A 15,664-nucleotide genomic window follows, 5' to 3' on the forward strand; every position below is an offset into this window, starting at 1 on the left:
TGAGACATGACTTCAGCTGTTTGAAAGAAGCCTTCTTTTTTCTAATAACTTCACTAATCTTTCCTTTCCTCTGCTCACTTGGAGTCTTTCTTAACAAGTGGGGTACCTTGGCCCTGTGCTTCCAATGTAGTGTTCTTAAACAACTTCTGTGTTTCTTGTAAAGACTAATTCTCTTGGCTGCCCCTTTTTGCTGCTTTGATGGAGTTTTTCACTTTTATGTAGTTCCTGCTTTAGAAATTATGCACAAATGTGGTCAGCTTGTCTGAATTTTGTTGCTCCTGGAGGACTGTTGACTCCTAGGTATGATAATTCGTTAGCATACCTGAAGCTCTTCTGGCTGTTCAACCATATTTTGTATGCTAATTAAGACTAAGTAAAGAGTTGCATCTCCTTATGAGGGCTTCCTAACCAGCTGCTGCATGAGATTGTCTCTAATAAGGTCTTAAACATTTGGTGTCTATTATTTTTCTCATGACTTTTACCCAATGTGCATGGGATAATTGAAGCACACCATTACTATTGTATTACTTGTTGTTGCTGCCTTGGCCACTTCCACAACTTCCTGCGTAAGAGGTGGGAGGGATACGTTGAGGGTGTTTCAGAATAAATTTCTGAGCAGCACTAGAAGTGCAGAAATGATGCGCAGCTCTGCTTTCCCATGTTCTTTTCAGTGACTGAAGTTAAAATTGGTTGACTGTGACTTCTGCAGGGGCATGGCTCTTCACAACCCTGCCTCTCCACTACCTCCCAATTCCATTTAAACACAGCAGCTATTCAAGTCCTCCATTCCCATTAATTGCAAGGCTGCAGTTCCCTGCTGTCACTGCTAATGAACTCTGATGGAGGCAAAGTTTCTAATATAGACAGATGCTATCCATTCTGTGTGATTCTTGTAAATACAGCAGTACTACAGCCACGGAGAGTAAATCATTTGGAAGATAAATTATCAAAGGATGAGGGCCAAGCGGGCTACCTTTTTCTGTGCTTTGAGGAAGAAAAGCTGCATCTTTGGAGTGAGACAGCTGATTGTTTTAGAGCAGCAGATGGCATGCAACATGGGGTATTCCTGGTAAATGTCCTATGTTGTTCCTACTGGCTGTCATTTCTGACAAATTTGAAGTCCAGTAAGAGGCTCCCCACAAAGGAATTATTTTGAATACATGCAAAATAAGTAGCATATACAAGCAGAGAGGCATTCAGGTGCCTCATGTATATAACCTGTCACTGTCTTTCATCAAGCAGTGCCGTATCGTTACCTCGAAATACCCATCTGACAGCAGAGGTGAGAATGAATTAGACTTCTTGCATTTTTATTCTTAGAAAAAGAACTACTACTTTCATGCTTAGAAGAGGAAATGAGTTAGGAAATCCAGGGTCTTTCAGAATACCTAAACGTTACACAGAAAGATTTTCAAAAGTTATTTGGGTACCCACAGGTACAGATAGGCATCTATTGGGATTTTCAGAAGCAAAAAAGTTCTGGGTTCAAGTTACTGACAATTAGAGATAGACATGTTTATAAGACTCTGGCATGCACTTAACTTTATGCTCTAGTTCCTGAATCAAGATTTTTGACTTGTTGATTCTTATTTCGTTGATTTCCAGTGAGATTTAGGTTTCCAAGCATCAAAGCCCTGTTTGAAAATGGCATATAGGCTCTTGAGTTAGTGAGGAGCTTTGAAAAGCTTAACTTCTGTTCTTAACATGTACAAATTTAAACACATCCATTTACTGTCTACTGTCCATTTACTGTTCTGCTTTGTGGTCTGCAAAGTGGAGGTAATGATGGGGGTTCATGGCCTTTGTGTAACAAAATATTTGGAGTAGTAATGATAAATACATACAAGCTGTAAATTTCAAAAAGTTTCAGGTGCTCCCAAGCGTTTAGTGCAGTTCATGTCTCATGAAGTTTTTCCAAAGTTAGAAACCAAATGTTTTATTTATCATAAAAACCACACTTGCATTATTGCATTCGAAAGGAGAGAAAAACTTTGCATAGGACTTTGATTTCTTTTAGAAGAAATATTTTATGCCGTTGTATTTCTACGCTTTAGTAGATTCTTGAAAATAAGTGTAATGTCCATTGGGCATGTGATTAGTCTCACTGCATTCTGTAGAAATCCTCATGTGCTTGAATGTAAGCAGATGCTACAGTTATTCCAGAATCAAGGTCTTTATTGCTTGAAGGTGGCCTCAGACCTGTTTTCACCCAGAATTAGCTTTGCACAGCAGAATTAATATGTTGTATTTTAGTGTGGACTCCTCTTAACAACAGTGGAGTCAGGGGCTCTAATGAGTTTTTCTGATTTATGCTGGGACAACTGAAGAGAATATAATCTTCAATCCCCTGCACCATCCAGCCGGAGATTATTGCACGTTGAAAGTATGCTGTGTTCCCAGCTTGTCATGCATCATTAATGAAAATCATCATCCATTTTGGTTTACACTGATGTATTCGACTGAACTGCCTTAGGGTCCTTTTTGGATTTTGCAGTGGTTACTAGAGAAGAAACTGTCTTCAGAACAGAGGCTGACAGAGGATTGAGCAACAGCTAAATCCAGCCTAAAAGGATTGTGAATCAAAGATAAACATTGAAGGCTAGATCATCAGCAGATGTAAATTAGCATAGCTCTATGAACTTTCTATTTACACATATCAACTTATACCAGCTGAAATACTGATGCACAGCAGATGAAAGTAAAAAATGCGTGGTATTTTGTATATGAGAGATGCTTCCAGTGTACATATTTATAATTGCTTTTCAGTGGCTTTTAGTATTAAAGGTGTGTTGCTTTGATATTATGAGCCCTGATTCTATTCGTTTACATGTCCTGGATATTGAAGTGCATGATTTTGCTTTAAGACTGTGTTCAGTATTTTCATCACTGAATGCCCATATTTGGCTTCAAAGTCTATATTTAGGTACTAAAATAAATGACCTGATTTTTAAGAACCCAGTATTTCTCATCTGACTTTGTAAGAGCTTGTAGGTACTTAGTGTTTCTGAAATTAGGCCAGTTATTTAGGTGTCAAAATCTGGAACTAGAAGCCTCACTTCAGACTGCTAAGTAGAGAATTTTGGCTTAGTCTATGTGGCTGTGTTAATCAGAAACAATTCAGTCAGCAGGCAGCTTCTGGCAAACTTTTTTTTTCTCCAAATCCCTCTAGGTTAGTAATTATCCATGTTGTGCATGTAAGGCAATAGTTATACTTCATTATCTTCATGCTAGTGCAGGGAGGCAAGCAGAACTCTCTTTAGAGCTGTTAAGTATTTGTGAGACTGCAAGACTGAATAAGAGTTTATATGTCGTGCAAACGTGATTTGACTGAGTTTAACTGCTCTTCAGAAGACCTTTTTGGTGACATTTTAAGCGTTCTTTAAAATTCTTGTTTATTATTTAAAAATACCCCCGATACTTTATTGGCTTACTTAAAAATGAAACACAAAAAAGCGTATGAGCTTCACTTATTTATTTTTTTATTTTTATTCCAGGTTGGCATCAAGTACCAGTTTTTCTAATCAAGCAGAAAGGTATGGCAGCAAAGAATACCTTGGCCAAAATGAAACAATTAATCTAAACCATCATCCTCTCTGGCCTTGAAATCAATTAAATTTAACTTTTTAAAAAATTATTTAAGGTTTATGAGTAAGAGGAAAAACCTGTCCTTTCCCACTTGTTTCAAATATCTCCTGTGTTCTGAAGATGAACGAGGAACCCATATTCGTATGTATAGACCTTGAAAAAACTCAGATTCAGACATAATTCAAAGATGCCTTCTGGTTTCCACAATTTCAGTGCAGCTTTTTCTAGCTTGTTCTGTGTTCAGTATTTGTCTTGATAAACTATCTCCATACATTCAATCAAATGAATCATCCTTGGCTATGGAGAATCCCTGGTAGTGATGTCTCATTATGTAAATCAGATGCTGAATAGGATAAATTCATTTTGAGAAGCTGTAAAAAGATGTTAAGATGTGCAGTTTATGAGTAAATAGATAATACTCTAGCTTTTTAAATGAAACCATTCATTTTATGAATGATTAGGAAGTACTTCATCTCTTGAAGGAAACTGCAAGAGACATTAGTATTGTTGTTCATGTGTCTTATGGTAAAGCCAAGAACCTCATCCTGTATCACTGAAATACACAAGATGAGAGCAGGATTGTATTGCAGACTCAGATGACTCACAAATAAAACGATGTGGAGAATCAGGAAAAATGCAACAATTTATTGAGACAAATACTTTAGGTATGTGTACATAACTTTTTCAGCTCTGCATAGTCGAGCTGAAGTCAAAAAATCAAGACGCTGAACTGTTTTTTGGGATCAGGACAGTTCTGCTTTTGACTGTCTCACTCATAACTGAACACTTCCATAATTAAAAAGAATAGGATCATCTTTATTTTCTCCATGTAGTCAGCTTTGAGAAGTGTTACATCTGCAGTGCAATTTCTTTATTCTTCCTTTTCCTTCCCTTCATTTCAGCATGATGATCCCTGGAAATGCCGCAGGTGTGGCCAAGCAGTTCCTCCGTTGTGTGTTCCATCAGCTGGCTCCCAACGGCATCTTCCCCCAGCTCTTCCAGAGCAATATTAAAGGTAATATGTGGTACCAGAGTGCATTTCTGACCCTTTCAGTTACCTCTGTATGGACAGTCAGTGTAAAAATGTAATTTGAGTTTCAGATGGAAGTTTTTTACGGACCTTGGCCACGTCTCTTATGGACTTCAGTGAGCTGAGTTCCATTGCTGCTCTGAGCCAGCTGTTAGAGGTATGTTGGCAATCAATCAGCTCTGTTAATGGCGCTAGTTTTATTAGCGTTATCAGGCATATTGGATCATTTCTCCTCATTCATTAAGAGTTCAAACTTGCATCACCAAAAGCAATGTGAATTTTTGTTTTGTCCTCCCTGGAAGAAGGATTAGGCTGTCCACACCATTTTCCTTCTGGGTTTTGCTCTCACTGATAGGTTTTTCTATTCCCCCCCCCCCCCCCCCCCCCCCCCCCCAGACCAGCTCCTGGAGCTGTCCTACACATTGGTAGTGTGGACCATCCCTTCCCCCAGCACTATTTCTGGTTTTCAGGAATATTTCTGCTCATACATCTCAGTTCTCCCTCTCCCCTGTATCTGCTGGCAGTTTCTCTAAGTAGTCCAAAGATTTATTGCCTGCCTTTCACTGATTGTCTTCTGTGCACTTGGCTTGTTTCTACTGTAACTTTTATCTTTCCACTAGCACTAGTCACTTGCATGTATCCTGCTCTTCCAAGAACATGGCAGTTGCTTCATAGAAAGATTTTGACATCACTTTAAAACTGCTTATGTCTTTCCAGGCCTGACCCTAGTACACGAGCCAACAAAGTATACGTGGTCAACTGAACATTAATGAACATAACTTGTTGGGGGCAATCCACTGGTGAATACTTTACTAGTTCTGCTTTTTTTACTGCCTGCCAGTCTAGGCACCTTATGAGTTAGGACCCTGCTTATAACATTTTGGCTCAAAATCTTTTGGTCAATACTTCAGGAACTGAACTAGACTTAACTGTCACATACACAGTTCAAATTCCCTGCACAACGTTTTATCATTAGCATTATAGAAGAGGTAAGTAGTATTTGGTCTGAACAAATTAACCTCAGCATTTCCAAATATTGCTTAAGGGACCATTTCTGCATGTGTACAGTTGTTTACAGTTCTCATTTTGTTTCCCAGGGTTTAAACAACAAAAAGAATTTACCAGCAGGGGGTGCAATGCTACGCTGTTTGGAAAATATTGCTACCTTTATGGAAGCCTTGCCGATGGATTCTCCCAGCAACCTCTGGACCACAATTAGTAATCAGTTTCAGACCTTCCTTACTAAACTCCCTTGTGTTTTGCCACTTAAGGTATGATGTATGGACATCTGAAACGAGCTATACTGCCATTAGGCAGGATGTACCGAAACAGTGGGAAAGCTGTGGATGAGAAATTGGAGTGGGTTGTTGTGCATATTTTCTAATGATTCAACTAATGTTTCCAGAGGACTGGATTTATTGTATGTCTGATCCATCCCTTTAATTATATTTTCCATGGGTAACAATAACAACTCTGACCAGAGTACTCTTTGCCTCTTTGTTGGCTTTTTTCCTCTACACTTTCCATGCCCTGTCTTTGTCAGATTAGAATACTGCATGTGAGAGAACCAGCATTTTGGCAATAAAAATCCATCTGGTTTTAACTGTTAAAACAAAATAAAACTCTCAAGAAGAGCAGCACCACCTAATTAATTTGCTGAAAGTGCACAATAGTCAGACAGGCAGAGAGAACTGAGACTACTGGGAATTGAGCCTAGCCTGTTTGGCTGACCAGGTTGTAGTTCTGGCTGTAATCAGAATATAGTTGCAGAAACTGAATCTAGAAGCTTTGGGCTCTGATTTCTGAGTGCTCAGAGGACATAAAGAGGGTTCTTATCTCCTGGTGTGTATGTTTCCAGATGTCTTTTCAGTAAACACTGAAAAGTAAAAAACTTTTCTGAGTCTTACCAGTAAACATGGGATTCTGATACCCTTATTCTGACTCTGTTTCCTATGGTGTGAGTGAGCCCAGTGGTAATCTCTTCTGTGCAAAACAGTGTTGCTCAGTATGAGCTGAGGGATCCTAAATCTAACTTTGTGACTTATAACATTGTCTTTTAGATTGGGTGTCACCACCAAATTACATGAGTGATATTAAATTCCTTGGCACTATTATGCAATAGTCAGATCTTGAAACCTCTTTAGGTTTGGTAAATTGAGGCACTATCCTGCAGCACTTACTAAGCCAAACAGGCAATAACCATCCCCTTTGCATACTAGCCACCCCAATCTGTTGCATCTTGTCTAACTGAAATAAATAAAAAGAAATGAATTGGATCATAATAGTTCCAACTGCCTGTCTGCCATTCAAAGAACATTTAGATGAAGTGTTTACTCTGATTTCCCTTTTATTCATGGGAGGTATCATTAGTGATACAAGTAAAACAATTGCTTGCTTCTGAACGTTCCATCTCCTGTTCCTTCCTCTAGGGTCATAAATGACTCTTTGCTGTTCTAGATGTTTGCAGCAGGGATGAGGCAAGACAATGGATAGGCCCTGAAAAGTACCATTCACTGCTGCAACCTGTGTGGTTTACGCAGAAGAAAAATCAATTACGCCATAAGGAACAACTTTAGAGGGGCCTCTGGAGCAGCTATTGCCAGGGCGCATTCTGATGTTATGGGGTGTGAGTTGCAGCCCTGTCTTGGAGTGTGGGGGGAAAATGTCGTAGCCCAGGGCAACCACAGAAATATAACATGAGGTAGATGGTGCGTACCTCCTGCTAACCCACTCTTCCCCCCTCACCCCCCCATCCATTTTTATTACAGTAGAAATATATTTCTAGGAAACTTTTGTCATAAAAGGGGTAAAGTTAACTGTTCTAAACTAACCCTTTAGTGAAATTTTCTCATCTCAAGGCCCATGCTGTGGTATGTTACCACTGAAGGGATATGATTGTGTGTTCAGGAATAAGCCAGTTTAGGCAAAGTAAGTAAAGATTAATCATCAGGAATCATTTTTCAGACTTCACCTATAACTTATTCATAGCTGCTACCACTAAAAGCAAGACGTGCACAGAAAGGTACTAACTCTGGTTTTTGTTCTTTTTTTTTTTTTTCTTCTTTCCTGCCTTTAAATATGTCCACAGTGTTCTTTAGATTCTAGTTTAAGAATCATGATTTGCTTGTTGAAGATACCTACCACTAGTGCCACCAGGGTAAGTTCTAAGAAGACAAAGCTCTGTTGCCTCAGATTTAGCCAGCCTGCACTATTCTATGAATGTGTTCTTATCCCCTAGCTAGGAAAGTATTATATATAAGCATAAAATTGTGCAGTCTGATTCTCTTTGGAGAATAAGAGCTTTGGAATCTAGGTTACAGTAAAGTGTGTGTAGGCTTACATTCCTGTGTGGGTGTGAATGTATATCTTCTTAAAGATTTGATGTTCTCTTCTTTTATCCTCCTCTTTTTTTTCTTTAAAAAGAAAAAAAAAAAAAAGATAGTAATGAACTTCCTTAGAAGTTCTGCAGTACAATTCCACTGAGATCAGTGAGGTTTTCCTGCATAAACACTACAGAATCTCTTCTATCTCATAAGCACCATGTCAGAGGTGAAACTGTTTTCTAATTTTTTGCATCTAACTTCTCATAAAAGCATGAAGGCAAATGCTAGATAGAATAGCCATTTGACCGAAACAGTGTAAATCCCAGCAAGATAGCCTCTGAGCTAAAAATAATGCTGTTCCATTTTCAGTGTTGGAATGCTTTTTGTTTTGCTGTGCAAGCAGTTATTGATTTCTCTAAATCACATCATTGCAGAGTCTTCTGGAGCCTTTTTCAAAATTACTAAGCTTTGTAATTCAGAATGCTGTCTTCACTCTGGCCTACCTGGTGGAACTGTGTGGTTTGTGCTACCGAGCCTTCACTAAGGTAACAATGAGACTATATCTTCCTTTAGGGACAACTGAAAATAGGACAGACAAAGTCCTACTTCCCTCAAGTGGTATATTTGTAAGTAAAGATGAAATCAGTGTCAAGTTTCAGACGTGTCAACAGTTTTAATGTAGTTTGGCTAATCAAGCAGTGATCATGATTCAGTGCCTTTTAATAATACTGAGTTTCACGTTCACAGTATAGACACAGATAAAGGGAACCTTCCAAAAACATTGCTCAGAAAAGTATTTTGGTGTGATTTCATGACTTGGAAATTTTTTTCTCTTGTAGAGATGGTATCTGGTGTTCATGCATGACTTAAAATGTCTGTACAGTCATATCTGTGCACAAGTTTAGCCACATACCTTGTGCAGTAAAAAATATTCCTGGTAGAGCCTTTTGAGAGCACAGCTGTGAGGGGAGGCAACAGATAGCTGAGTAAAATGGAAGACTCCAAGTTAGGAGCTTCCCAGCTTAGATCCTGTTTCATTCTGTATTAGGTATCTCGCTTTGGCGTGCATGGCTGTAAGCTGTGTAGAAAAGAGAACAGTATGTATGCACCTTTAAAAAGTTTTTAAGATTCCTGGATGAAAGCTATGGTGTACAAATAACACTCAGTTATTACTCAAATTCATTTTTGTAGCTATTGGTGAGAAGTTGAATAACGACAAAATCCACAAAAAACAATCAAACCTTTTACTAAGGCCCTATATGCTCCATTATGTAGATTATTAGGGTACTGAGCAAAAATGTTGCTTCAGCCACTAAGCGCACAGTTTTCCAGCCTCGATATGTTTGTCAAAACAGTAGTTAATCCTCAGGAAACGTTCTCTCATAAGTAGCTACATGATTTTCTATATTGATAAGGTACAACTGGGACATGCATTGCTTCAGTCTTGATAAGACTTAAAATATCACTGGACAAACAGTGAAGAAATAATGATAAAAGCAATGACACTCTCACAGAAAAACTGCACCACAGGAAAATAAGAAAGTTTTTACCAGATCTAATGGTTTGAAGCATTAAATAGAAACTAACAGTATGTTTAATTACAACAAGAAAATACTACCTTTTTTGTCTCATTTGAAAGAGAAGAGCTTATGAAAGAAAATCCTGAATACAGAAGAGACTGTCCAGCTTTTGGAAGTAATTTGAGCTAGATCTATAGTTAAGGCTTTGGGCAAGGCGAAGTGAGAAAAATGTTAACTTAAAGTCCAACAGTGGGGGTTTTTCACTGAAACAAAAAGCCCTATTTAAAACTGAAGCAAAGATATTCCTATTGCATTTGTGGTCTGATAAGACTATTTCATGTATGCCTGTTCAAGCAAATTGTGAAATATAGGAAATGTTTCACTCTCCTTGTGCTCCGCAGTTTCAGTTGTTTCAAGAAAAAACCCCCATGCTTTTCTTGCATGCTTCCTGGTTCAATGTTCTATTAATATATTGAGTGCTTAATTGCACATAGGAGGCTTGGATTATAGTGCTTGGTAAAATCTCCTTCTTGATTTAGTTTAATGCAACCTGGTGACCCAGAAATGGAATCATTAGTGAATGGTCTCCTGCAATTTATAGCCACAAATGCTTAATTTAGTGAAACTCCATACTGCATTATCTTTGTTATTTCTGAAAGCTTACCATGGTTTTGCATTAGAAATATCAAATTAATGACTGCTGTTAGAAAAAAACAAATCAGTTGTGATGTCTGTGTTTCTCTACAGTGGAAATCACTGTAGCCAAGTAAGAGTGTTGTTTGTGATAGAATACCACATAGAAGTGAATTCCAGAAGGAATATTATTTGTGAACATTGAAACTATTCAGATTTAATTACTTGTTTTGCAACTTTGAATGTGCTGGCTGGAACAAAACACCAACTTTCAGCTAAGCTGTGGAGGATTCTTGTCTTTTCAAAGACCAAGCCACTCTGACATGCACTTTGTAGAGGTCAGTGCTGTACAACCACTCCATATCTTTTTTTTTTTTTTTTAATCTCCAACATTTTCCTAATACCCTGTGGCAGGAATATCTCCATTTCTCTTGTCTTGGAGCCTGAAGACTCACATCAATCTGATACTTTCTTGTCTGAATTTCTGTTCCAGGTCAGCAATTTGATTTTTTTCAGTGCCTTTGGAATTCTCAGTTGAGAGTAGCATCTCTTCTGTGGATTGTAATCGTCTTATCTTTCATTTTCCTTTCAAGTATCTTAAGGTCCTAAATGGACACTTTTTGGCTTTCTTATCTCTTACAGCTGCAGAAGCTTGAACCTAAACTTAGCCTTTTGCTAGCATTCTGTTGACCTTTATTAAATAAATGCAGAATGCCACTGAATTGGACATGACATGATTTTGCTATTGAATTTTTTTAAAGAATCTTGAAGTGGCTGATCTTCAGTATTTGTAATTACTGTAGTAACAACAGAGATAAAATAAAGAATTTTGCTTTATACTGGCTTACTTGGAGGATAGCATACCACTCCATTAAAGAACCAAATTTACTATTATTACTAAGTTTGGGCCCTGAGATACTGCTAGAAACAAACTTCAGTAGTTTCACGTTCTACACATAGACCTCTGGCAAGTCACAGTTTGAAGGTTGCAAGGCATTTTTTTTATAGGGATGCATAGATATTCGAGAGGGTTAATTTGGCTGAACAGAGGCTAAAGGGGTTGTATTCTTGACTGTTTGGTACCAGGTTTACACATGAGTTGTCTGGGCATTATTCGCATGGAACTAATACCCATTTACAGCTCTATTGCAGAATATAAAGTTCTTAAAGTATGTATAAACCATGTTTATCACCAGCAGAATGATAGGAGTAAGTAGACTTCGATAGGAAGGGTACTCTGGGCTGTTGACTTCAGTGTCATCACTCCTGATTTACAGTGCAGGAAGCAAGAGGTCAGGTGTCAAAAAACATTTTGCTTGATTTTGCTTCATCTCTCTGCACTGCATGTGCTTAACAAACATTAAAAGTTTAGGCTGTGAGATCGGAGACTTCTTTGAGAAAGAGGTAACTCACTGTTGTATTATCCTTAGAGCCAAGGAAAGCTGGGATTCATGAAGGCTATGCTTCCTTCCCAGTATTCTGACAAAGCAATTTATAATGGCCCAGTTATATCCTGTGTAGCATAGGTGTTAGTCTATAAAATAGCTGAATGCTTTTGAAAGAATTTTACCTCTCTCCTTTTCCAGTATGTGCAGGCTACTGTACTGGGTTACTGATAGGAACTTCTGTCCAGTGTTTCGGAGGATGTAATTGTCAACTGTCTGAGCCTGGCACTGCATTATGTATGTGCCTCAAGACTGTGAAGGCATATGACAGTGGGAAGGGTCACTCTTGCTGGTGAATTCTAGCAAGTAATCAGGGTCTATTTGCACCTTGAGTATTGTGCACCGTTCTGGTTCCCCATTCCCGACAGAATATAGTAGAATTGGAGACAGTTCAGGTAACAATAACAAGAACGATCAAACAGTGGGATGAGTTCCACATACAGAGCGACTAAGTTAGGGCTCCTCAATCTGAAAAAGCAACAACTGATGGGAATGTGAGAGAGGTCTGTAAGGTCGCAAGTGACCCAGACAGGCATGGGTAATTTCATGCCTGTACAAGAACAAGAGCATATTAAGTTTGTAAGAACCAGTGTCAAAGCAAGTAAAGGGAAGTGGTTCTTCAACAGTGTCTGACTCCTTGCCAAGTACTGTGGGTACTGAAAATTGACATGGGTCCAAGAGGTCAGTGGACACAAACGTGGAAGAAAAATCCACTGAGAGTTATGAATTATACAGAAACCACACTGAGCTCAGAAGTTCCCTGAGCTGAAAATAGTTGGTGGCTAGGAGAGCAGTAGTGGGAATTATACATGCTTGCTTTGTTTTTATTCTTTCTTTTGCATCTGCTTATGACCTTGTTGGAGATAACATACTGAGGACATTTGTTCTGGTCTGACCTCTCCTGGATATTCTTATATTGTATTATTCTTATCAGAGCACCACTCATGCAGGTGGGATGTGTGACTTTTGAGTGCTTGTCCCCTCAAGTAATGGTTTCATAATACAGCTGAACTGATCCAGTGTTTGCCGCTCCCCTAAGGGAATTTTTTTTTTTTTTTTTTACATTTATTTTGGAGTATTTGCTTCCTGTGAGTTTAGCTGCCTAGACTGCAGCAATGTAGTCAGACAAGGACCACTGCAGTTTGGGGCCCATTCCATCAGCTAAATGTGTTATCTGTCTGCACGCTCCATCTAATTGAAGATCAGACTCTGAGCTTGAAGTAAGGTCTCTTGGTTCATAGACGGGCATCATAACGTCCATGAAAGACACACCATTCTGTTGTTTTGGCACCTTCTCCCATATCAGGGGCTGATATTTAAAATCTGTTTTCATTAAAAGGTATGTGGGTGCTGTGGAAGAGTGCTGGTTTTGGCTGGGGTAGAGTTAATTTTCTTCATAGTGGCTAGTATGGGGCTATGTTTTGGATTTGTGCTGGAGACAGTGTTGATAACACAGGGATGTTTTAGTTATTGCTGAGCAGTGCTGACACAGAGTCAAGGCCTCTTCTGCTTCTCACCCCACCCCACCAGCGAGTAGGCTGGGGGTGCACAAGAAGTTGGGAGGGGACACAGCTGGGACAGCTGACCCCAGCTGACCAAAGGGATATTCCATAACACATGACATCATGCTCAGCAATAAAACTGGGGGGAAGGTTGGCCGGTGGGCCGCTGCTCAGGGATTGGCTGGGCATCGGTTGGTGGTGAGCAATTGTTTTAATTTATATTACTTGTCTTTCTTGGTTTTTTTCTCTCTCTTTGTTATTTTACTTTTCATTACAATTTATTACTTTTATTATTATTACTACTATTATTTTATTTTGATTATTAAACTGTTCTTATCTCAACCCATGAGTTTTCTCACTTTTACCCTTCCAATTCTCTTACCTCCCATCCTGCTGGGGGCAGGGAGTGAGTGCGCGGCTCTGTGGTGCTTAGTTGCCAGCTGGGGTTAAACCACGACAGTCCTTTTTGATGCCCAAGATGGGGCTCAAAGGGTTTGAGATAATAACAGATTGACCAGAGCGTATTAGAAGGGATTTATATCTGTTAACAGTTGCAGGTTATGATATTGATTCATCTGTTCTCGATATTAATTTAATCTGATCTGTGCCATGCTCTTCTTTTTGCTGTGCGTGTTAAGGATTGGTGTTGGCTTTTGCAGTTTGCTGTGCTCTGTAGTGATTAGTGATGTTTTGCCTGGGAGATTTGTTATTTGTTATATATATTTGTTATACTTCTCAGTATCTTGAACATCCGGGGGTAGTTAAAATACTTCTATTGGTATTTCTTAGGAGTATTGCTTGGGTTTTGTCTAAGGTTAACAAGCAATTTGGGAATATGACCCAGGCTCCACGGGAGTATGGTCATGGGTGGCATGGTATGTGGGAGAATATGGGCAGGTATCTAGAGAACTTCTCACCTCCGATGGTCTGGAACTTCACTGCCGAACAACTACAGGATCCTGATGAAGTGATAGAATGCTTGAAAAAAAAAAATGCTATGGCTATTCCAAAGAGGCACAACTTGCCACACTGTGCTGGGCCCTGGCCAGCATCTACCAAACACGGCTCGCTATTATGCAGCACCCTCAGGGAGAAGAGAGGGAAAACATACCAACAGATGCTATGGCTAAACCAGACACTATATCAGTCGCCACTATAACTAAAAAGAAACAATGGAAGTGGAAGTCAACTTGTTTAGTAAGGGATGAAGAAGCTTCTCCTAAGAGGGAGCAGGAGAAGGAATCAGAACAGGCAGTCTGTTCTGCAGCAGAGCAGTCACAAGAACAGGAGGAGGAAGAGACTGAAATCATAAATGAGACAGAAACCACCCGATACCTATCCCTAAGTGAGCTGTGAGATATGTGAAAAGATTTTAGCCGTTAACCAAGTGAGCTAATTCTCAGCTGGTTACTCTGTCCGATGCTGGGATATTGGGGCCAGTAGTCAGGAATTAGAGGGTAAGGAAGCCTGGCAGCTAGCATCCCTTGCTAAAGATAAGGCCATTGACAAAGGGATTGGAAAAAAGGCAGGAATCCTCAGTCTTTGGTGGTGACTCCTGTCAAGTGAAGGACAGGTATCCCTTCAAGGAAGAACTTGTAAATTCCCGAAACAAATGGACCAAAATTGAGGGAGGTATCCAGCATCTGAGGGAATTAGCTGTGTTGGAGGTGATCTATAACAACCTGGATGACAACCAGGCATCCAAAGACCCGGATGAAATCTGGTGCATGCGGTCCACGTGGTGAAAGTTTGTACAGAATGCACTGATGTCATATACCCACACCCTGGCGATAATGAGTTGGTCAGACACAGAGGCACCCACCATAGATGAACTGGCCAGACAGCTCTGAGAATACGAAGATAATCTCGCTTCCTCCATGTGGGCCTGTGTCTCGGCTGTGGACAGACTGACCCAGAAAATGTCTGAGCAAGCTGAGAAGGATAGGTCTTCCTCACGCACTCCAACCAAGGCCTCAACTGTTAAGAGTCAGCCTTTTTCTGTTTAAGGGAAAGGGTACCGGTGGTTCACACCACATGCAACCCTGTAGTTCTTCCTGTGTGACCAGGGGGAGGACATGAGGAAGCGGGATGGTGAACCTACCTGGAGACTAGAAGCTCGGATACAGGAACTGCAAGGAAAAACAACAGCCAAAAAGCATCCACCCAGGAAAATTACTGCTCCGGTGTCTGTTGGGCAGAGTAGAAGGGCTGATCATACTTTTGACCCTGATGAAGGGACTTCTGTTTTGCAATTACAAAAATCAAGTAATGAAGACTCAAACCAGGAATAGAGGGGCCCTGCTTTCGGCCAGGTAGAGGAAAGGGACAACTGGGTTTACTGGACTGTGTGGGTTCGGTGGCCTGGCACATCAGCCCCATGGGACTATAAAGCTCTAGTGGACACTGGTGCACAGTGTGCTCTAATACGATCAGATTACAAAGGGGCAGAATCCATCTGTATTTCTGGAGTGACGGGAAAATCCCAACAACTGTCTATGTTGGAGGCTGAGGTAAGCCTAACAGGGAATGAGTGGCAAAAGTATCATATTGTGACTGGTCCAGAGGCTCCGTGTATCCTTGGCATAGACTACCTCAGGGAGAGGGTACTTCAGAGACCCAAAAGGGA

The 15,664-nt window shown here is 39.9% G+C and overlaps 1 protein-coding gene across 7 annotated transcripts in view; it reads left to right on the forward strand.

Annotated features, from left to right (window-relative positions):
* Positions 1 to 15,664, forward strand: part of UNC79 (unc-79 subunit of NALCN channel complex) — a 127,816-nt gene that overhangs the window by 78,271 nt on the left and 33,881 nt on the right. For all 7 annotated transcript variants that reach the window (XM_076345336.1, XM_076345338.1, XM_076345337.1 and 4 more), the window contains 6 exons: positions 3,495 to 3,533; positions 4,488 to 4,600; positions 4,687 to 4,772; positions 5,713 to 5,886; positions 7,704 to 7,772; positions 8,373 to 8,483. In XM_076345336.1, coding sequence (XP_076201451.1) covers positions 3,495 to 3,533; positions 4,488 to 4,600; positions 4,687 to 4,772; positions 5,713 to 5,886; positions 7,704 to 7,772; positions 8,373 to 8,483 — 592 coding nt within the window. The remainder of the gene's footprint in view (positions 1 to 3,494; positions 3,534 to 4,487; positions 4,601 to 4,686; positions 4,773 to 5,712; positions 5,887 to 7,703; positions 7,773 to 8,372; positions 8,484 to 15,664) is intronic.

This window comes from Aptenodytes patagonicus, chromosome 7 (genome assembly GCF_965638725.1).
Source record: "Aptenodytes patagonicus chromosome 7, bAptPat1.pri.cur, whole genome shotgun sequence".
NCBI classification, from domain to species: domain Eukaryota; kingdom Metazoa; phylum Chordata; class Aves; order Sphenisciformes; family Spheniscidae; genus Aptenodytes; species Aptenodytes patagonicus.